This window comes from Chenopodium album, chromosome 12 (genome assembly GCF_948465745.1).
Source record: "Chenopodium album chromosome 12, dcCheAlbu1.1, whole genome shotgun sequence".
Lineage (NCBI taxonomy): Eukaryota > Viridiplantae > Streptophyta > Magnoliopsida > Caryophyllales > Amaranthaceae > Chenopodium > Chenopodium album.
The window spans coordinates 41305827-41327835 of NC_137845.1; the positions used below are offsets into that span (position 1 = coordinate 41305827).

At 37.1% G+C, this 22009-nt stretch overlaps 1 protein-coding gene and 2 non-coding genes across 3 annotated transcripts; 2 read left to right on the forward strand and 1 right to left on the reverse strand.

Moving 5' to 3' along the window:
- The first annotated feature begins 856 nt into the window (after positions 1-856).
- LOC145573424 (small nucleolar RNA R71) lies at positions 857-963 on the forward strand. Its single transcript, XR_014097461.1, has one exon. It is a non-coding gene; the product is annotated as a small nucleolar RNA R71 (small nucleolar RNA).
- Positions 964-8128: 7165 nt separating this feature from the next.
- Positions 8129-8234, reverse strand: LOC145573413 (small nucleolar RNA R71). Its single transcript, XR_014097453.1, has one exon. It is a non-coding gene; the product is annotated as a small nucleolar RNA R71 (small nucleolar RNA).
- Positions 8235-20884: 12650 nt separating this feature from the next.
- LOC145571179 (uncharacterized) lies at positions 20885-21752 on the forward strand. The gene is made up of 3 exons (XM_081630254.1): positions 20885-21106; positions 21190-21296; positions 21398-21752. The coding sequence occupies exons 1-3, from the start codon at positions 20885-20887 to the stop codon at positions 21750-21752; spliced, it is 684 nt and encodes a 227-aa protein (XP_081486380.1).
- Positions 21753-22009: the final 257 nt, after the last annotated feature.

The following is a 22009-nucleotide window of genomic DNA, read 5'->3' on the forward strand; positions in this document are numbered from 1 at the left end:
TATTGGGTTTTCGGTTATGAGAAGGGTTAGGTTGTGGTTGTCCGGGTAGAGTAGATGGCGAATTGAAAGGAGTTCTCTCGGCCAATTGAGCTAGTTGTGAATCAACCATCTTGTTGTGAGATTTTATTTCTTGCATTTGTTGCCCAAAGGTTTGCATTTGTGAATGTATGGCTTGAAGGAGTTGAGTTGGTGTTGGCTCCGCTTGAGGTGCTTGTTCTTGATTTCTTTGAGGCACTTGGGCTTGATTGTTGTATTGGTGTTGGTTGTTGTATTGGTTGTTCCTTGGGTAGCTCCCTCTTGGGTTTTGGTTTTGAGATGGAGGTAGATTTTGGTATTGGGGTTTGGAATTGTAAGAAGATTGAGCTTGTTGGCTCCTTGAGGTTGAGATGTAAACCCGGGTGGTGGTTATCTCCAAGCTACTCCCTCGCCGCCTCCTCTAAAACCATCTTGCCTTGTGTTGTATGCCGCTACATGCTCGGGGCTCAAGGCTCCACAATAGGATGTATCATGGTTCGTTCCTCCACAATTTTGACAAGAGAAAGAGTTAACTTGAGAGGATCTTGCTCCACAACTTGAACTTGCATTTACACTCGTGTTCAACTTGGAAAGCCCTTTTGTGAGTTGATCAATTTGATGTTGTAATTGATCAACCTTCTCCAATTCATAAATTCCACCCTTCTTTGGTGCATTCCTTCTTCTACCACCCCAAGAGTAATTCTTTGCTACCTCCTCGATTGTTGCTTCCACTTGATTTTGGGGGATCTTGATCAATTGTCCACCCGCCCCCGCATCCAAGTTAGCTCTAGACATAGGCTCCAATCCATCATAGAAAAACCTCATGAGCAAACATTGATTGTATTCATGGTAAGGACACGCTTGTACCAACTCTTTGAACCTCTCCCAAGCTTCACTAAGACTCTCATCCGTTTCTTGTTCAAATGATGCAATTTTTCTTCTCATTTCGGCGGTCTTTTCCTCGGAAATGAACCTCTTCAAGAATGCCTTGACTACCTCCCTCCATGTCGTGAGAGAGTTGGGCTTCACTTGCTTCAACCACTTCTTTGCTCTACCCGAAAGAGATTATCGAAATAGATGCATTCGGATGTACTCTTGAGAAACTTGATTGGTTTGTATCATGGCACATAGCTTAAGGAATCTATCAAGGTGCTCTATGGGGTCTTCACTTGGAGAACCCGAAAATTGTTCCGATTGGACCATTTTAGTATATTGGGGATGAATTGTGAAATTGGTTTCCGTGACGGGTAGCAAAATCCCCCCCGTGAGCTCATAATCCACCGGATTTCCGAACTCACGAAACAACACATCATCTTCTTGTCACGCCATTGACTTACTATGCGAACTTGAAGAGTAAGAATCACTCCCACTATCAACTATAGTACCAAGACCTCTTCCTTCTTCTTGAAAAAGCCTACGGACTTGCCTTAGAGTTCGGTTGATCTCTTGGTCAATTTGATGTGTGGGTGGTCCTTGAGATCTTCTAAGCATTCAACAAAGCTAAGAAAACAATTAGCAATGACATGTATGATAGAATAAACAAAACAAAATGAAAAGAAATTAAAATTACTCTAACAAAAGCAAAAATAGACACTAAACAAGCCGCTTCCCCGGCAACGGCGCCAAAATTTGATCGGAGGGATAAGATAGGTCGTTAAGCTACTACCCTAATTAAATTAATCATTTATAATCCTAGACTACCCTAATACAAGTATAGGGGTACGTAAAGGGTCGAACCACTAAGGAAGCACACTCGTTCAACATCAAAATCACTATGAAAGAGTAAGAAGGGAAATGTTTTTGTTAATTTTCTTGGATCAAGCACTAAGACTACAAATAAGCAAAGATAGAGATGAATAAACTCAAGAGAAAACAACGCTAGGGAAACGGGGGTGTCAAACATGATTAGAAATAGGGGAATAATGATAGTTATCATGAAGAACATGCCAAAGAACACAAGATTCTACCTAAACAATTCATTCTCTTGCAATCATCGAGGCAAATCAATGGAGGAGGTCTATATTAAATTGGATCATTCTCATGCATCCTATTAGTTACAAGCAAAACAAGATAATAAAGAAGCACAATCCATAAAGAATCACAATCCATAGAGCTCCACTTTAACAACTCATTCTCATGAAATCATTAAAATAGAGGTGATCTTAATCTAGTTCAAATCATTTTCATGCATTTAAACTAGAGAGCAATCAAATAAAGTGCAACAATAATCTCAAGCTATCAAATATCATATCTTCCATCAATATAAGGCATGTATTCAATCCAACCATCATCATTCATCCAATATTCAACACATATTTTCCACCCCCTTCCCCTAGCTAAGAAATTAGCCTAGAGAAGGGAGAATAAACATAATAGCAAGATTAGGAATAAACTCAAGAAACACAAAACAAAACATGATGAAGAACAATAAAAATAGTAATAACTAGATGAAATAATAGATTAATAGAAGTAAGCAACTAAGAGGCAAATAAATAAAATAAAGAGAAAGGATAAGAGATTACTAAAGAGGAGATTAATGAAAGAGGAAAGCTTGAAAGGTTGCTAGATTGAAGATTAAACTTGATCAAAGTTGAATACAATAAAGGAAACTTGAGTCATAATCCACTTTCTCTCTCTAAGATTAGGGCTAATAGTTCATAAGATAAAGATCATTAAAAAGTTGAATGAGGGAACTTGAGTCATCTTCAAGCTTGAACAACCGCACCCGCGGCCTCTGACTCCGTGCCTGCGGCTTCTCCATTGCCATTGTGCCATCCTTGAGCATCATATTTCCTTTCCATAGCTCGTCATGCATCCAAAGGTTCATCCAAACGGGCCAAAAACCTACAAAACAACAAAGAAACACTAGAAAAACCAACATAAAGGGGAAAAAGGAAAGGAAACACGAGAAAGGAAATGAGAAGGCAAAACTAAGGTAAAAATGTTTAAAAAGGCTCAAACAAGTGCAAATGAGGGGAGAATCCTTAGAGAAAAAGGATGGAAAAGTGGCATAAATGCCACTCATCAACTACAAAATAAATCTCTACCTAAACTAAAAGATCCTGGTAGTTTTTCTATTTCTTGTCATATTGGCAATCTGAAGATTGATAATGCATTATGTGATCTGGGTGCTAGTGTTAGCGTCATGCCATTGTCTGTGTGTTCAAAGCTAAATATGGGTAAATTAAAATCTACTAATATTACTCTGTAAATGGCCGACCGTTCTTTTAAATACCCCCTAGGTATTTTAGAGGATTTTCCCGTTAAAGTAGGTAAATTTTTTATACCTGTTGACTTTGTTGTTCTTGATATGGCTGAGGATTTGCAAACTCCAATCATTTTGGGTAGACCATTCCTTAATACTGCGGGAGCAATTATAGATGTACAAGGTGGCAAATTGACACTATCAGTAGGGGATGACAATATTGTTTTTAATTTGAATAATGCCCCTAAAAGCCCCATGATTGAGGAGAAGTGTTTAAGCATTGATGTGATTGAAAACAATTGTTCTAATGAGCCCCAAGTTCTTGTTAAAGATCCCTTGGTGACAGTATCTTGTGTTGCATCTTCTACAGATAAAACTAAGACATGGAAGGAAGAAGTGGTTGCAATAGAACGAGCTCTTAATGCGAGTCCCACCCGATCGAGTAGTAGTGGCTCGGTCGAGTGGGGAACCAAGGCAATTTGAGCCTAAGGAGGTGCCCCTTGCAATTACTGATAAAGAACCCCCAGTGCAAGCTACGGAAGATCCGCCCGACCGGGCGAAGTCTTGCTCGATCGGGCGCGAGAAGAAGAAAGATTGTGGCCTTAATTTTGCCCGATCGGGTGAACCCCCGCCCGATCGGGCGGAAGAAGAGGTCCATATACGACAAATTTCGCCCGTCTGGGCGAGATGGCGCCCAACCGGGCGCGTGAAAGAACTTTATCGAGGACACAAAATCGTCCGACCGGGCGAAGAGTCGCCCGATCGGGCGGGAGGTTAACGAGTTTATGTCCTTATTTTCGCCCGACCGGGCGCGCCATACCCCCCCTTCCTGCTTTATCTTTCTTTTTCCTTTTTCTTTTTCTCTTTTCCCTCTTTGCCTTGTCTCTTTCTTAAAACCAGATGACATTTAGCCATGCTAGGCTAATTCCTGAGCCAATGAGGACATTGTCTGATTCTGGCTTGGGGGAGTTTTCGGATTGAGGTATGGTTTCTTTTTTTTTATTGCTTTCCTTAATGAAAAATACAAAATAAAAAAAATTGAAAAAAAAAATCAAAAATCCAAAAATATGTTCCAATGAATTGTAAATCATGCTTCCCTGTGCCCCATACTTGAAAAAAATTTGTTTTGATTCTTGGTACATGACGATGAGCATTGTGGATTTTTTGATCATGATTTAAATTTTGATTGCTTAGATATCTTAACATGCGTCAATTTTGTCCAACTACCTATGAATATAGTGCTTGACTAGTTGATTTGGTTAGGAATATGTGATAGTTCCTGGTATGTTAATGAATTTGAGTATTGACTTGTGACTATGAGTAATGTTTATATGATTCACTATTATGCACAATGTGGAGGACGAAGGCATTCATTCTTTTAGGTAGCCTACAGACGATATTAGATACATTTGTTCCCTTCTTGCTACCCATGTAGTTGCTTGTACCCTTTTATTGTTTATTTAGCCACATTACAAGCCTATTTAGCCCCATTGGTTACTAGTCCCAAGCTTGGCTTGGGGGAGCTATTAGTTGGTGAGGTGAGGGAGTTGTGGTGTTCATATTATTAGCACAATGTGGGAATAAAAGAAGAGTGATTGTTCTTTTGATTTTTTGATTGGAAAAATTGTTGATAGTTTGTGTTTCAAAGTTGAAAATTCCAATGTGAGATAAAAAAAAAGAACAAAAGAAAAAAAAAATATTTCAATGTTCAAGTGTTCTATGTAAAGGTTACTCAAAAGAAAAAAAAAAAGGAATTAAAAAAAAAAATCAAGTCAAAGAAAAAAAAAATGAGTTCAAAGTTTGTTTATTCACTCTAGTTCTTTAATATCATATTTTTATGAGGATTTTCATGGAAGGTATAAGTTTTTAATCTTTTGATCTTGAAGTTTAAAAAAGAACATTATTTTTATACATTTAACGTTTAATTCCAGGGAAAAGAGTGTTTCTTACTGTTTTTCAAAACTAATTTATATTTTTTTTGTTGACATAAATGAATGGTTAAGATTTAATATATTATAATGGCTACAATTTTATAGTAGCCATTGAATTGTCTTCCCAAAATTTCATCTTACTTAATATTGGAAAATTTGGTTGAAGAATTAAACTTATACAGAGTAATGATCAATCTTAATTGATGTTTTCATGGATTTATTACCTTTAGCGTCAAATGATTGGTTTTTTGAAAATTAGAGACCAATCTCACAATTTTTATATCTTCATTTTCATCTTTGTTTTTTCCTCCCTTTTTTTCTTACGGAGTATTTTCTATTATGGAGGTGGAGGCTGATTCAATTTTTTATTTTTTTTTTTTATAAATTTTATGCAAAGTTATTGTTAATAAACCAAAAGCAGATGTTGGTTTTTAATGGAGGTTGGAGAATTGTCAATGGCAAGGGGCAAAGTTTCAGTTTTTTTGTTTTAGAAACTGAAAAACAGTTTGTTTTAATCATAATCAAGGAGACTTTTTTTTCCCCTCCATTTCTTGGTCAAAATTGAAGTCTATTGGATGAATGGGCAAGATTGATCATTAAAAATATAGGGTCAAAATTAAAACTAATTACAATAGCCACAATTTTATTGTAGCCATTGAATGTTCTTCCTTACATAATACTAGTATACCATTTTTCCTTATTACGTGGCCCGGACGATTCTTCGTGTTGCTACTTTTTACACCACTATATAATGTTTTAGTTTGATAATTGTGCTCGACTATTTTAACTGTCTTATGATTGTCACATAATGGTAACAAACAACAGTTATTACCTTAGTTATCAATATTGTTGTGAGGTAATGAAGTATATTAAATGGATAGCTAAAATGATGACACGTGTAATGTAAAACTCGTTGGTCTCTATCTTGGCGTCGTGCTCTGCTTGTTCAAGGTTTTTCAATAGGGATATTTTCGGCGATCATGTAGTGAAATTTTTTTCCTGGAGGCGGATGCACGATACTCCGTGCATCCTTTTTATTTCTTTATTTTTTTGTTTTTTTGAAAAAGGCTGAATGAACATTTAGTTGTTCAGTAAAGAACATATAGTTGTTTTGTAAAGAATATATAACTATTTTATAAAAAACATTACATATAGTTGTTTTTTAATAAACATATAGTTGTTTTAAATTTGTAAAGAACATATAGCTATTTTGTAAAAAAAAAAAAAAAAAAAAAAAATCCAATTTTATGTTCTTTATATATATATATCTAAAGAATATCCGTAATATTAGTAAAGAACATGATAATATAATGTAATGAACATTATTTTTATTCAACCACTATAATTTAAAGACAAAATTCAAAGAACATTTCAAAATAAACAATTAATTTTATACATACTTGGGCTTCAAATGGAAGACACTAAGCATCCCAAAGAAAAACCCGGGAAGAAACCTTGGGAATTCTTGGACAACGATCTTAACCTAAAAATGAAAGATAACAAACAAATAGAAGGGAAAAAGACAAAATAAACCAAGAAATACACGAAAATGGAAAATCAATTAAGGAAAGTGCAAACTAAAGAAATAAACAGCAAAACTAAGGAAAAAGGAATAAAAAGAGCTATAAAATCAATCTAAAATCCCCCTAAAAGAGAACAAATGAGTTCCATAAATGACACTCATCATTTTACAATGTGTAGTGAGTAGTTCCTTTGCTAAGGATGTGGTGAAGCATGTATGAATGATAACCTATTGCTAATTTGGGGTTTTTGATTAATTTGATTAAATTGGTTAATGAAATTTGTGCACGTGTTTGATTTAAAGAGGAGTAGCTAACCTTGATTATCCATCTAGATTACATAGTAGTTTTCAATGACACGAAAAATTGATTTAGAAGCTATTATTATTGATTGATCTTGTTTTGCGATTTTCCTTTGCAGTCATTTGTAGAGACATCTAGCTTGACCTAGGAAATAGATCTTTGAGTGATTTTGATTGCAAATATCTTTTTCCTTCGCGTTGCTTGATTGATCAAATTCCCGACAAATTAGCAAATTTATCGTGAGTGCATGTGGATCCTAAATTCCCTAGTGCTTTGATATTGAATTCTATTTGTTAGCTTGATTGAGTTGATTTGCTAACTTAGACCAACCCTATTGTTTAAGACTTCGGAATAGCTTAACTAGAGACTTTATCATATACCGCATTCCCTTGGGTTCGACCCGGACTTACCCCTATACTTAGGGTTGGGTTTGGTTTTATAAATTTAATTTTGATCGGGGATACTTAGAAATAAACGACCTAGCTTTCACCCGCGCAAAAAATGGCGCCTTTGCCGGGGAATGGCATAGTTATTTGTTATGGTTGATTGATTATATTTCACTTTATTTGAAAAACACAAAAAGATTATCTTTCTTTTAGGCTACATTTGCAGCCGTGCTATTGATATTTTCCTTTGAGATTTGTATGCATGGGGCACGAGATCGAAATTTAGTTCCATTTGATCCGAATATTGAGAGGACCATAACAAGGATAAGGGTTGCCAATCGTTCCTCAAGTTCAAGTCCCTCAAGAGAAGAAATCCATCAAGAAGAAGAAGAAAATCCGAGGATACATTGAAAGAGTTGGGAACTCTAGGAGCCTATAGATTTGAAAGCGGAATTGCTCCTCCCACAACACCGGCAAATGACTTTAAGATAAGACCGGCGATAATTACTTTGATAGAGAGGCGTCAATATAGTGGAGCCAAGCATGAGAGTTCCCTCAACCATCTTGAGGAGTTTGACAAGTATTACAATACCATCAAGGTGAATGGGGTTTCTCAAGAGTTCATTCGACTTAAACTTTTCCCTTTCTCTCTTATTAGATGTGCTCTAGAGTGGTTGGACAAAGAGGTGAAGCCAAACTCTTTGAGAACATGGGATGAAGTGACTAAGGTGTTTCTATCTCGGTTCTATCCACAAAAGAAGACGGCCGAAGCAAGAGCTCTCATTTAAAGCTTCAAGCAAAAGACAAATAAAAGTCTTTATGAGGCATGGGAGAGGTATAAGGAATACCAAAGAGAGTGCCCACACCATGGGATTCCCACCTATCAAATCATCCAAATCTTCTATGGAGGTCTAAGCCCCCAAGGAAAGTCTTGCTTAGATGCCGGTGCTGGAGGCCATCGTGAACAAAACGGAGGATGAAGTGGTGGACTTAATTGCAGATGTGGTAAGGTATCACATGGATTGACAAGAAGGCGATAGAGAGAGTCGACAAGCATAAGTGGTTCTATGGTATATTCAATCGACCATCTCAATGCCAACAACAATTTGACCTCACAAATCTCGACCTTGGGAAAGGAGATGACCTCAATTAAGGCAAAGCTTGAGAGTGCTTCTTCACAAGCACCTATTCTTCCCTCCCACAATAAGGGGAAGGTACATCTTCTAACTCTACTCCTCCTTCTACTTCGAATAATATGCCAAATGGATGTGTGTTTTGTGATGTATGTGGGTCATATGACCATGATGCTTCTAATTGTCCACATGCATTTGATAATTGTGATGATGTTGATAATAACGATTGTGAACAAGTGAATTTTGTTTCAAATAAAAATGGACAAAGATTTGATGGACCAAGGAACTTTGGGAATAGAAATGCTCACCAACAAGGGAACTTTGATAATTATAACAATGGTGGTTATAGGAACCAAGGAAATCAAAATTTCCGAGATAACTATAATAATCAAGGCTATAATAATCAAATTCAAGGTCAAGGATATGGAAACCAAAGCCAAAACCAAGGCTATGGTAACCACTACCAAAACAATGGCCAAAATCAAAACCGGGGTAATTGGTGCAACCAAAACCGGGGAAATTTTCAAAACAACAATCAAAGGAGATCCCCACCCGGATTTGCTCCAAGAACTCAAGGTAATGGTGAGAATTCCTATGCTCAACCTTCATCTTCTAGAACTACCTTGGAAGAAATCATTGAGAACCAAACTAAAATTTTAAACACTTACATGTCGGTAAGTGACAAAAAGTTCATTGAGATGATGACACACAACAAGATGCTTGAAACACAAATCACCTAATTAGCGAACACCTTGAAAGAGAGTGTGAATGCTATCCCTTCTTCTTTACCCTCACAAGGAGTTGATCCTAAGAAATCCATGTATTCTATCACCACAAGGAGTGGTAAAGTGCTTGAAGAGAGAGTTTCTAGGAAGAGTGAGGATGGTGAGAAAGTGAGTGATTCAAGTGAGGAGAAAGAGCTTGATGTGTCAAAGAAGGTGAGCAAAGAAACCCAAGAGGAAGAGAAAACTGATGTAAAGTGCATGACGATGTGATCAAACCCAAACTTCCATATCCCCAAAAGTTTTTGAGAAACAAAATTGATGAACAATTTGGGAGATTTCTTGATATGCATAGGGAAGTTCATCTTTCAATCCCTTTTACCGAAGCCATGACCCAAATGCCAAGATATTCTAAGTTCATTAAGGAAATCTTGAGTGGCAAGAGAGAGTGTAATTAGGTTGACTCGATAAAGGTTGGGGAATGTTGTAGTGCTTTGATTCTTAATGATTTACCCAAGAAAATGAAAGATCCGGGTAATTTTTTTATCCCTTGCAAAATCAATGGAAAATTGTTTTAAAATACTCTTTGTGATCTTGGTGCTAGTGTGAGCATCATGCCTTATTCGGTCTTTAGGAAGCTTAATCTAGAAGAGCTTCTTCCAACCAACATGACCTTACAATAGGCCGGTCGTTCTATTAAGTTTCTAAAGGGAAGAGTTGAGGATGTCCCCCTTAAAATAGGTGAGTTTAAAATTCCGGTTGACTTTATTGTGCTTGAGATAGCGGAAGATGACAACATACCTATCATTTTAGGGAGACCTTTCTTAGCTACTTCGGGAGCTTTGATTGATGTGAAGGGTGGCCTTATTACTTTGAGGGTTGGTAACAATAAGGCTAGTTTTGAGCTTAAATCGATGCATGAATCTTTGTCTTTTGTGAAGGGAATTATATGCATCAATTCACCTCACTCCAATAATAATGCATGCATGATTGTTTCTTCAACTAACAATGTTCTTGAAGTTTGTGATGATGTGCCTTCGAGTGTTGAAAGCAAGAATGTTAGTGAAGACATCATGGAGCCTTTAAAGCTTGTGGATGAGGAGGTGATTGATATACCTTCATGGTTTCAGCTCTACCCAAAAGAGGATGAGATTGACTCCAAGAGTGTTGATGGAGAGAAGCCGTCCACTATAAGGAGCAAGAAAACAAAGAAGAAAAAGAGAGATTTTATGAAGAAGAAAATGAAGTTAAACCAAAGTAAACTTGATTCGGAATTTTCAACAAATGAGAATACATCCAACAATGATGTAAAGTTTCCAAGGAATGACGAGAAGTTTATTTCCTCTACCACTTTGGACAAGATAGTGTTCTTTTACCCTCTGTGATTTGGAGGAAGGGTTGAGCTTAGGACCTTAAGCAAGCGCTTCTTGGGAGGCAACCCGGTTTTCTAACTTTTTATTTTGATTATATCTTTCTTAGTTTTCTTTAAATTGATTTTCTTTATTTTACTTGTTTTGTTTTTGGATTAATAGGTATAATTTATGGGAATCGGACCCCTCAACCGAGCATGAGCACAATGAAAAGGTTGTTTCGTGGTAAATGGTGAGAGTATGCTCGATATTATTGAATTTCGAGTTAATAGGGTAAGGTAATCAAGGAGGTAAGATTGGAAAAGTTGTGTTTAAATGAGAAGCAAATTTGTGCTTGGTGGGATCATTATGGTGCTCTCATTAATTTGGGATGTTGAACCCACTGCCAAGGCGTTTAGAAATTGATGTGTTTAATGGGTTCAATAATACCGGGATGATAAAGATAATTAAGCCCATAGATGAACGCACCAAAGCAAGAAGCAAGCAAAGAAGAAGAGCAGCAGGGGCGCGGGCGCGCACCCCAGCTGCGCGGCCGCGCAGGTGCCCTGGCCGCACCTATTTCTTCTTCTTTCTCCTTTCTTTCCCTCATTTCTTTCATACCCTTACCCTCGTCCGCAGTCTCCCTTCTCCCAAAGCGAAACCCTAACCCTTCAAACAACAAATTTCATCCTTCAAATCATCTAAATAACTCACAAAATCAACAAATTCTTACTCAATTTTCATCATTTTCATCAAAAATCATACTACTTTCCTCCATTTCATCTTCTCCATTCTCTTTCCTCCATTGAAGAGCAATTTGGGGATTTTTGTTTTGTTGGATTTTGGATCTTAAAACTTGATCAAATTTGCTTCTTGTATGGTATAATCATCTTCTCTACCTTTATTTTACATTATTATATCAATTTGTAGCAAGAATTTGATTATTCATACTTATGAATATTAGTAGTATTGTTTTGGTTGAATATGATGATTGATTGAGTAATTTGGTTGCTTATATATGTTGTTTGTTGATTAAAATTGCCTTACATTGTGTTATTGTTGATTTTATAGATTGATTGTGAAATATGGTGACTATTTGTGGAAGGTTGAAATTTTGTATTGTTGGTAGTAAGTTGGTGATTGTAGTGTTGGTTGGTTGAACCAAGTGGTGTGGTAGTGTTGTGGTTGTATTGTGATTATGGTGGATTGTGGAGATGTGATTGAATTTTGGTTGTGAAACTTGGTGAAGCAAGCATGTCAAAAATCATGAAAGCCCTCACATATAAAAAGAGAAAAACAAACATAACAATTGAATGGCCTTCACCCTCAAACACACCTTCTTCCCAAACACAACAAAATGATGACCCTCTATCATTGCCCAAAACACGATTTTCCAACCCAAGCCACAAACCTCTTTGGACTGAATTCAAGAAAAGAACCATAAAGCCATCACGACACTATCATCGAGAAAGTATGATTAAATTGGAAATCGATAAGGACTTGTGGGTCTTGTTTGACAACCTTCGATTGGGTAGCTTTGTCAATAAATGCTACCAAACCTACCTTGAGCCGACTAGGGAGTTCTTAGCTTCATTGACTACCACTCCGGTTGGCGACAAGGACTACCAAATTTCCTTCCAACTCTTCAATGAGGTGACGACCATGTCTTTGGCCGAATTCAATGCGGCCCTTGATTTCAATCTGGGGGCGGATATCCTTTTTCCCGAGCATGATTATTTAGATGGGTACGCCCAAAAGGCACGGTGGCATGATATCTCGGGGTTGGATGAGTTCACCGCTCGCTATTCTCTTTCTAGTGACATTTTCCAACCATGCCTTCGAGTGCTTCATCGGTTATTGGGTTACTCGATATTCCTAAAGCATGACTTGGGAAAGATTTCGCAAGCCGAGTTGCGTGTTCTTTGGATTGCAACTAGGGAAGAGTTGGGTGGAAGGGTGAACTTTGGGAACATTTTTTTGAGAAATTGCATGGACATGCATGGCAGGAAGTCGGGGGACATTCAATGTGGTAGCATGGTGACAAGATTAGCTACCAAGCTTGGTTATGCTAGATACCTCCCTTCTTGTACTCCGGTGGGGGACGCCAACACTCTCTACCTTTATAGCAAAGAGCAATGACGACGAGGTTTTTGATTGGTCATCGTTGTTACCTTCCTAACCCCTCTTTGACCTCCGTTCATCGGCATGTCCCGAATGTTTGGTTTGTTCCCCTTAGCAACTGCATATCCGGTGAAGATAAAGACATGTAAGATGTCCTCAATGAAAAACAAAAAATCCAACAAAATCAATGTCAACGTCAACAACAACCACGACATCAACAACAACAATAACAACAAGAGCAAGAGCAAGAAGTGCCTCAACCTCAATATCAACTACATCAATTCTCCAACCCCGACATGGAGGCTTTGAGTACCCAAATGGCGGGTATGCAAGTTCTAATGGAGGAGATGTATGATCAAGACTTTGAGGCGATCTACAACCAAATGAGAGGCATCTCCGAAATGAAACAAGGTAAGTTTCTCTAACAACAACAACTCTATGATGCGAGTGTTAACCGTGAGGAGATCACCCCCGCGGTTAACTACCCGTATTTCCCTCCTCAACTCGGTCCCGTACCTTCTTGGGGATATGAGGGGAGGCCTACCTACCAATATTGGCAAGGACCTCAAGAGTCCAACACTGAGACTCACTCATTTTCGGATGAGCACGGTAACTATAATTATCGTGTGCCCGGTGGGAGTGACTATAGGGGTGATCCTAACTACCCCTATGTCGATCCCACCCATCCGTTGCCACTTGAGTTGCCCGATCAATATACTCCCTTGGCCCCTTGGCAACAAGATAATTTTAGGGGTCATTATGGTTGGCCACCTGGCTATACCGGGGGATGGGATCCTTATGGTCCCCCATCCAGCTTCTCATATGATAGAGAGGATAATGATAATGGTGCCGGGCCTAGTGGTAGCTAGTATCCTCTCTTTGTGATTTTACCTCCATCCCTTTTATTATGTGATCTTTTGTTTTGTATTGATGAGATGTTGAGATGTATTTTTGTTTAGCATTGGGGGGGGGGGGCACTAGTTTTATGGAAGGGTCTTGGTGGCCAATTTTGTTGTTGTTGGATGTCCTTGATTTTTCATGCCTTGATTTTTCATGCCTTGATTATCTGTGATTGCTTGTCTTGGTCTAAGACTAATGTTGTTGAGAGTTGTTGCTTTCCATGATTATATCATGTTTTTCTTGTTGAGATTATTTTGATGTTGATTTTGATGATGATTTCTCTTTAATGATGAGTTGATGATTTTGCTCCCTTGAATCCAAATCCCTAAATCCAAAACCCTTGAATCCAAATCCCTTTGATCCAAATGATTGTAGCTTTAGTGTATAGTTGATTTTGCTATTTTTAGTGGATAGGTGATTTTGATATTTTGATTGGTTTGTTTTGATTTTGATTTTATAGATTAGTTTAATTTTGTTACTTTGTCTTTTCATTTTTTATTTTGCTTTAAAGTTACTAACCATTTCTTTGTATATAGTTCCATTTTCTCTTTTTCATTCTCACTTGGTTTTGATGATTCATGCTAATGCTTGATTGGAGCTTCATGGAGGTGGTATTTTCGTTACCCCGCTTTTCTTAGCTTAGCTTGGATTCCCGGTGAGATCTTTCTTATTTCTCTCTTTTCTTTCTTTTCTTTCATTGTTTGCATGGAATAGGATTAGTTTAGGAAGAGTTGAATGGTTTGAGGATGTTTTCTTTGTAACAACAATGGTGTTTGGGGTCATTGGCGATGTTGTCGAATGACCACTTATATGACGATTGGGATTTATGTGACATGCATATATCTTTGTAATTCTCTTTATCTTTTCCTTTCTTTTCCTTTTCTTCTCTTTTCTTCTTTCCTTTTTCTTTTCATTCTTTTCAAAAATGCAAAAATCCAAAATTATGATTTTGAGGCTTTCTTTTCGTATTCTTTTCATGTTATGCTTATGTTATGGATATAATATCATCCGAACTTTTGATTTTGAATGAATGGTTTCCTATGTGGTACCGGTGTGCACGGTTTGAGAGTATCTTTGGTTGACTCTAGGATAGAGTATGCTAAGGTAGTGTCTTCAGAACTTTTGGGACCTTGAAGCCGGATTCTAATTGTTTGTGGAAAATTGGAGTTGCTCCCTTTGGTTAATTTGAAACTAATAGTGAGTTATTGCTACAAACATGTGAGGTTTCTTTCTTTTCAAGCCTTCTACATATCTTGCATGAGCGACACATGGATCCTTGACAATTGTATGCTTTATCTAGAACTTGACTCTTGTCTCCCGAGATCGCACCGAGCCATTTAGGAAGGACAAAGTCATCTTTTTGGGGTGGTGATTTTTCCTTTTCTAGGATATTTTCTTTTCTTTATTTTAGGTTTTCATTTGCCATACTTGCCAACAATTTGAGCCATAAACCTTCATTTCAAGCCATATCTTTAGATTTTGAGCCTTTTGTTTCATTATTGTTTCCATTCTTGGTTTTTGTGAAGCAATTGATCATTTTGTGGGAGATTGTGGTGGATTGTTTGAATATTGGTTCTTATAACGTATGCAAGTTTATGTTATAAATATCTTGTGAACAATAGGCAATTGCCAAGTTGAAAAGGCCTTCCATTGTTAAAAGAGGCGAGGACAATGTAATAAAGTGAAAATTTGAAATGAAAAATTAAGAAAAAGCAAAGCAAATTCAAATGCTTTGGCAAAAGTGAAAAATTGTGAAAAATGAAAAAGTTCAAAAAATATTTTGATGTAAGTATTTTCTCCCTATTTTAAGCATTGAGGACAATGCTTCATTTTAGCTTGAGGAGAAGCGTTCTTATGCTTTTTGTATATGTGTTTGTGATTTTGGCTTTGAATAAGCTTGGGGTGTTGGTGTTTTTGTTTGGTGATTGCTTGATTATGGTGTTGAGGATTGATCACCCTTTGCTTCACAATTTAGGTATAACACCAAATTTTAAATTTTAGCCTACCTTCACCATTTTCGCCCTTACATTACAACCCTTCTCAAGACCTTTTGACCTATGTGTTTGAGTCACAAATCAGTGGAGGGAGATGTGATTCAAGCTTATGGAGCGGTGTGCAATATTTAAGATGTCGAGTAGCCCTAAATCTCTTTCTTTTCCGGTTCCTTCGAGGAATCATTGAGATGCTCACTAGAGGCGGATTTGAAGCTAGTTGGGAGAACGTGGTAAGAATGTTTGAGATGAAGGTGAATTGTGTTTCATTAGTTCTCTATGCTTAACATATCCTATGTTTCAATCAACCTTAGATATCTTGGAACGTGCATACCCTTATTGTATAGAAAGTTGTTTATTCACTTGCATTTGATCATTTGTAAAGGTCCATTTCAAAAGCTAGTTGTTTGAATTTTTTATTTTACTTTCTTATATTAATTTGCCTCATTTTTATCTTCAAGAGTTATGGGTGAAACTCTTTGGATACCCTTACGAGACCTCACTCGTCCTCATTGGCGACTTTGGGGTTTAAAAGGCTTGTTGTAGCTAAAAACAACCGTGATTCCTACGAAAGTGAGTTTTAGTGTGCATTCTTATCTTTTTCTTTCTTTTTCTTGGTTTGAATTAATTTTTCATCCTATTTCTTTTTGCTTTTGTTTTGCTTGAGGACGAGCAAAAGTCTAGCTTGGGGGAGTTTGATAAGTGTCATTTATGGCACTCATTTTAGCATCTTTTAAGATGAATTTTGATTGTTTTTATATCCCTTTTATCTCTTTTTCTTTAGTTTTACTTGTAATTTCTCTAGTTTGTGTTTTCCTTAGTTGTTTTCTCATTTTCTTACATTTCTTAGTTTATTTTGCCTTTTCTCCTTTACTTGTTTACTTCTCTTTGATTTCAGGATATTAGTGATGTTCAAGAAGCTCAATGGCATTTTCTCAGGGTATATAAAGCTCAAGATGCAAGCCATACTATCCCCTTGAAGCTCAAAAGTGAAAGAGTGCATAAGCCAAGTCTTTAAGGCCGCGCTGTCATGCTGCATGGACATCAAAATAAGTGTTGAACCCACCGTGAAGACCTCTAGAGACTGCCTCCCCCAACATGTATCAAGTGGAGCGCACGGGAGCATCAACAACCGCACGAGGAAGTTCTTCCCTGTTCCTAGGCACGGCCGCGCGCTACTATGACGCGGGTGTGTAGGCCCTGTATGCAGTCGCGCAGGTGGTAGGAGCGGCCGCGCAACCTTCCTCCCCCTGTTCCATACCCATTTTATTGCGACCGCGCATTGGGAGGAGAGGCCGCGCCTTTTGGGGTTCTTTTTGGACGTCTAACTAACTTCTCTTTAGTTAGTTTTACTATATATAGAATTTCTTCATTTCTAGAGAGATAATAAGTTTTGAAATAGACTAGACATTTTATTAGATTTTGATTGGAATTTAAGAGAGAGAAGCTCAAGATTTTGGAAACTTTGTTCATAGATTTTAGAGAGAGAAATTTGGTTTTTGATGATTGCTACATTTGATCTTCATTCACTTTGATATTGATCAAAGTTTTGTAAGAATTCTTTCCTTTTCAATGCAATTTTATGTTTTATTCTTGATATATTGTTGAATTTCTTTTGTTTGTTTGATTTGATTGTTGATATTTGTATTACAATGTTGATGATGAAACTGATGATTAGTTTTGTTATGCTTTTCAATTTTACAATGTGTAGTGAGTAGTTCCTTTGCTAGGGATGTGGTAAAGCATGTATGAATGATAAGCTATTGCTAATTTGGGGGTTTTGATTGATTTGATTAAATTGGTTGATGAAATTTGTGCATGTGTTTGATTTGAAGAGGAGTAGTTAACCTTGATTATCAAGCTAGATTGCATAGTAGTTTTCAATGACACGAAAAATTGATTTGGAAGCTATTATTATCGATTGATCTTGTTTTGCGATTTTCCTTAGAAGTCATTTGTAGAGACATCTAGCTTGACCCTAGGAAATAGCTCTTTGAGTGATTTTGATTGCAAATATTGTTTTCCTTCGCGTTGCTTGATTGATCAAATTCCCGACAAATTAGCAAGTTTGTCGTGAGTGCATGTGGATCCTAAATTCCCTAGTGTTTTGATATTGAATTCTATTTGTTAGCTTGATTGAGTCGATTTGCTAGCTTGGACCAACCCTATTGTTTAAGACTTCAGAATAGCTTAACTAGAGACTTTAGCATATATTGCATTCCCTTGGGTTCGACCTAGACTTACCCTATACTCAGGGTCGGGTTTGGGGTTTTATAAATTTGGTTTTGATCGGGGAAACTTAGAAATCAACGACCTAGGTTTCACCCGCGTCTGGTGGCTATAATATGGTCAGAAGAAACATCATCTAGCGAATATAGTAGTCCTCATATTGTTGCTTATGGTAAAAGTAGCCCAACTAGGCCTCATAAAATTATGCACTACTATGGGTGCTACGATCCACTTCAATATCCTCTTTTATATCCACATGGAGACTGTGGATGGCATGAGGGTCTAGAGAAAATAGATACAGTTGATGGTAACATCTACTTGCAACAGGAAGTTTGCTCACTAGAGTTAATTGAGAGTGTGGAAGATTTACTGGCCGAAGAAGAAGCAAGTGAGTCCTAACTTTTTCTTTCTTGGTTTAATGCTTTTACCTTATGAATGGCTTATTGTTCTTGTTGCTATATGATGTATATATATTGTTTGCAACCATGTATTAAGTATTCCATTAGGAATAACTTTGTGTTACAATAATGGATACTATAGAAATTTTAGTGTATAGTGAATGAATGTCTCCAACTTTGTTTATATCATATTAGCTATATGAATAAGATTGTGAGTAGTATTAAGTGTGCTGTATATTATTATTTGGAGATGATTGGAAAACTTAAACTTACAGCTATTATGTATCTTATTTAGTAAGATAGATTAGCCATTAATATTTCATGTTTAGCCCTTGCACTTTACTTATCTATAAAATCTTATACATGTAATTATTAGTTGTTAAGCTCATTTTGTTTTCTATATATAATGCGGATGCATCTAATGGCAAAAGGAAAAGATTGAAGAAGATTTCCTGTAGAGAATATTATGCATTTAAGTTGCAAATAAGGCAAGGGAACTATTTGCTACGAGCTTCTCGATTGTTGCAGCAGTATATAGTTGATATGTATGTTAAGCTAGAAAACACAAGACTGGATTTTTTCCGTAGAAACCAGGCTGCTATTCGTGCTGGTCTTTATCAAGGACTTATTGATTGTTTTGAGGGTGGAGAAAAAACTCAACAAATGTTGGTCATTATGTCATATTGCCTCCTTCTTTTTTAGGTGGTCCTAGAGATTTACGAAGTAGGTACTTAAATGCAATAACTTTGGTGTAGCGATTTGGAAAACCTGATCTGTTCATAACTATTACCTGTAATCCAAACTGACCGGAGATCAAATAAGAACTTACTCCTGGATAGCTTTCTCATAATAGGACTAATTTAGTTGCAAGGATTTTCCATGCAAAGCTTATTGCACTTAAGAAGCAAATCATGGAGGAGAAAATTTTTGGAGAGGTTGCTGCACTAATATATGTTGTTGAGTTCCAAAAACGCGGACTTCCTCATGCTCATATTTTATTAATATTGGCTGACGGTTATAAGATTAAAGATCCAGCTACTTTTTATAAATTTGTAAGTGCATAGATACCTTCAACAAAAAATCCTCACTTAAGGGAAGTTGTATTTTCTCACATGATGCACGGTCCATGTGGGAAGGAAAATCCTAAATGCTCTTGTATGAAACATAGGGGTCGAATTGGTGTGTGTAAGTATGGATATCCAAAACCATATGTAACTGAGACTACTAGCCATGAGGATGGATATCCAATGTATAAAAGGTGTGATACTGGAGAAATAGTAATGATCCGGAAGAAACCTATGGATAATAGATGGGTCATTCCATATAACCTGCATTTGTTAGGACTCTTTGATTTCCACGTGAATGTTGAAGTATGTTCTACAACTTGCGTTGTAAAATATCTTTACAAATATGTCTACAAGGGGCACGATCGTATTTCTTTCAATATTTCTTTTGTAGAAAAATCCAAAACCCAGAGATGAAATAGAGCAATTCCAATCAGGTCGGTGGGTTTCTCCATGTGAAGCTGCCTGGCGTCTATTTAGTTTTGGTCTATTTGAAATGAAACCGCCGGTGTTGCCTCTCTAAATCCATCTTCCTTATCTGCAGACTGTCCAATTCTCCAAGATAGATGAAATTCTAGACTTTTTTGTAAATGATGCCAAGAGGCATAAAACTGCTCTGACAAAATTTTTTGCAATGAATGCTGCAAATCCAAATGGACCATAGTATTTGTATTCAGAATTTTCAGAGCATTTTGTTTGGACAGCTGCTACAAAGACATGGACTAGGCGTGGGAGTAAAAAAATAGCCATTGGTAGGGTGGCATTTGTTGCACATCTGAAGATGAACGCTATTACCTGCGCCTTTTGCTTGTAAATGTTCGTGGGCCTAAGTCTTTTGAAGATCTTAGGACTGTTGATGGTTACATTCATGCAACTTACCAAGAAGCTGCTATTAAACTTGGCCTTATAGCTGAAGATGATGTTGTAGACAGTACAAATGTATGTCATCGGCTACTGAGACTCATATGCCTAGGGCTTTAAGACCTCTATTTGCTACTTTGCTCGTTTTTTATAATCCTAGCAATCCACTTGCTCTTTGGAATAAATTTTATTCTCATCTTTCTGAAGATTTCGCAAGTAATTCTTTAAACTAGGCTGCTAAAGTTCATCACTTAACAATTCGTTCTGTTGAGCAATATTTAGAGGAAATGAGAAAGAGTTTGCTTGAATTTGGGCTTGATGGTCTAATGTGTGAGACAGATGATGCAATTAGAAGGACTCGGGATATTGTCGATGCCTTAGATGCACCTATACTAGATATATATAAAGAAGCATGCTTCAAGCTCAATTTTAAACAGCAAAATGCTTTTGATTCTATTATGGAGCATGTTATAACAGGACAACCAGGTGCTTTTTTTATGGACGGCCCTGGTGGGACAGGCAAAACATACCTGTATTGTGCACTATATGCAGCTACCAGGGCAATGGGTAAAATTGTTTTACCTACTGCTACATCAGGCATAGCTGTAGCCAACATAGTTACTGGCAGAACAACACATTCACGGTTTAAGATTCCAATTGGTCATGCAGTTTTCAGCCTCTTGTTGTTTTCCAAAGCAAAGTAGCTTAGCTTCTTTGCTCAAAGAAACTTCTTTAATAATTTGGGACGAAGCTTCAATGGCAAAGAAAGAGAATATTGTAGCTGTAGAAGTACTTTTGCGTGGTATGTGTTCGCCATCTATACTTTTTGGTGGGAAAGCTGTTGTTTTTGGAGGAGATTTTAGGCAAGTCCTCCCTGTTGTACCTAGGAAATCACTAAGTGAAGCTGTTGAAGCAAACTTAGTGTCTTCAACTCTTTGGAACCAATTTCACAGATTTAGACTCACTGACAATATGAGAGTAAGGACAGATAGCCAGTTTGCTGAATTTTTACTTCCATAGGGAATGGTCAGATGTAGGATGTAAAAATTGCACAAATTCAGTTACCGTATCATGTGATGATGCCCTTTGATGAATCTGAAGATGCTATCAATAGTCTTATTGATTTTGTTTTCCCAGAAGTCAAAATGGCAAACTGCAATGAAAGCATGTTTGTTGACAGAGCAATCTTGACTCCTCTCAACACTGCCGTGGATAACTTAATTGTAGCCTAATTGATCAATTCCCTGGAGAATCTGTTTGTTATAAAAGCTATGATTTATTGCTCGATGATACAGGAAGTATTTATCTAACAGAGTTCTTAAATACCCTTTCTCCTGGTGGTATGAGTCCACATAAATTAGTGCTAAAGCAAAATTATCATGTCATCTTACTTAGAAACCTTACTCCTGCATCAGCTCTCTGCAATGGCACTCGTATGCTATGTATGCATTTTTATCCTAATATAATTGAGTGTGACATAATTACTGGCCATCATGCAGAAGAGCATGTTTTTATTCCACGAATAGATCTACGCCCATCTGAAACACCTAATTATCCATTCAAGTTTCAAAGAAAACAGTATCCTATTAACCTTAGTTTTTCTATGACCATCAACAAGGCTTAAGGACAGACTTTATCACAAGTTGGACTCTATCTAAACAGCCCTTGTTTCTCACATGGTTAACTTTATGTTGGTTTATCAAGGGCTCAAACATCAACTCAAATTAAAGTTTTATCTAAGCCAATGACAGATCAGGTTTCAGCAACAACAGTCAGAGATGTCGTAGCATTCAGCATTCTCAAAAAGGCGGGCATTATTTAGGGACAACCTGCACACAGGCATATTCTACATACATTTCCTCTTTCACACTTGCTTTACCA

Bases quoted from the DNA above. Each gene is read 5' to 3' on its own strand.
- LOC145571179 (XM_081630254.1), top strand. From the start codon at position 20,885: ATGGCAAAGAAAGAGAATATTGTAGCTGTAGAAGTACTTTTGCGTGGT. The intron at 21,107-21,189 runs GTAAGGACAGAT...GCACAAATTCAG, and splicing joins GACTCACTGACAATATGAGA to TTACCGTATCATGTGATGAT. The intron at 21,297-21,397 runs GTTTGTTGACAG...TTGTTATAAAAG, and splicing joins GCAAACTGCAATGAAAGCAT to CTATGATTTATTGCTCGATG.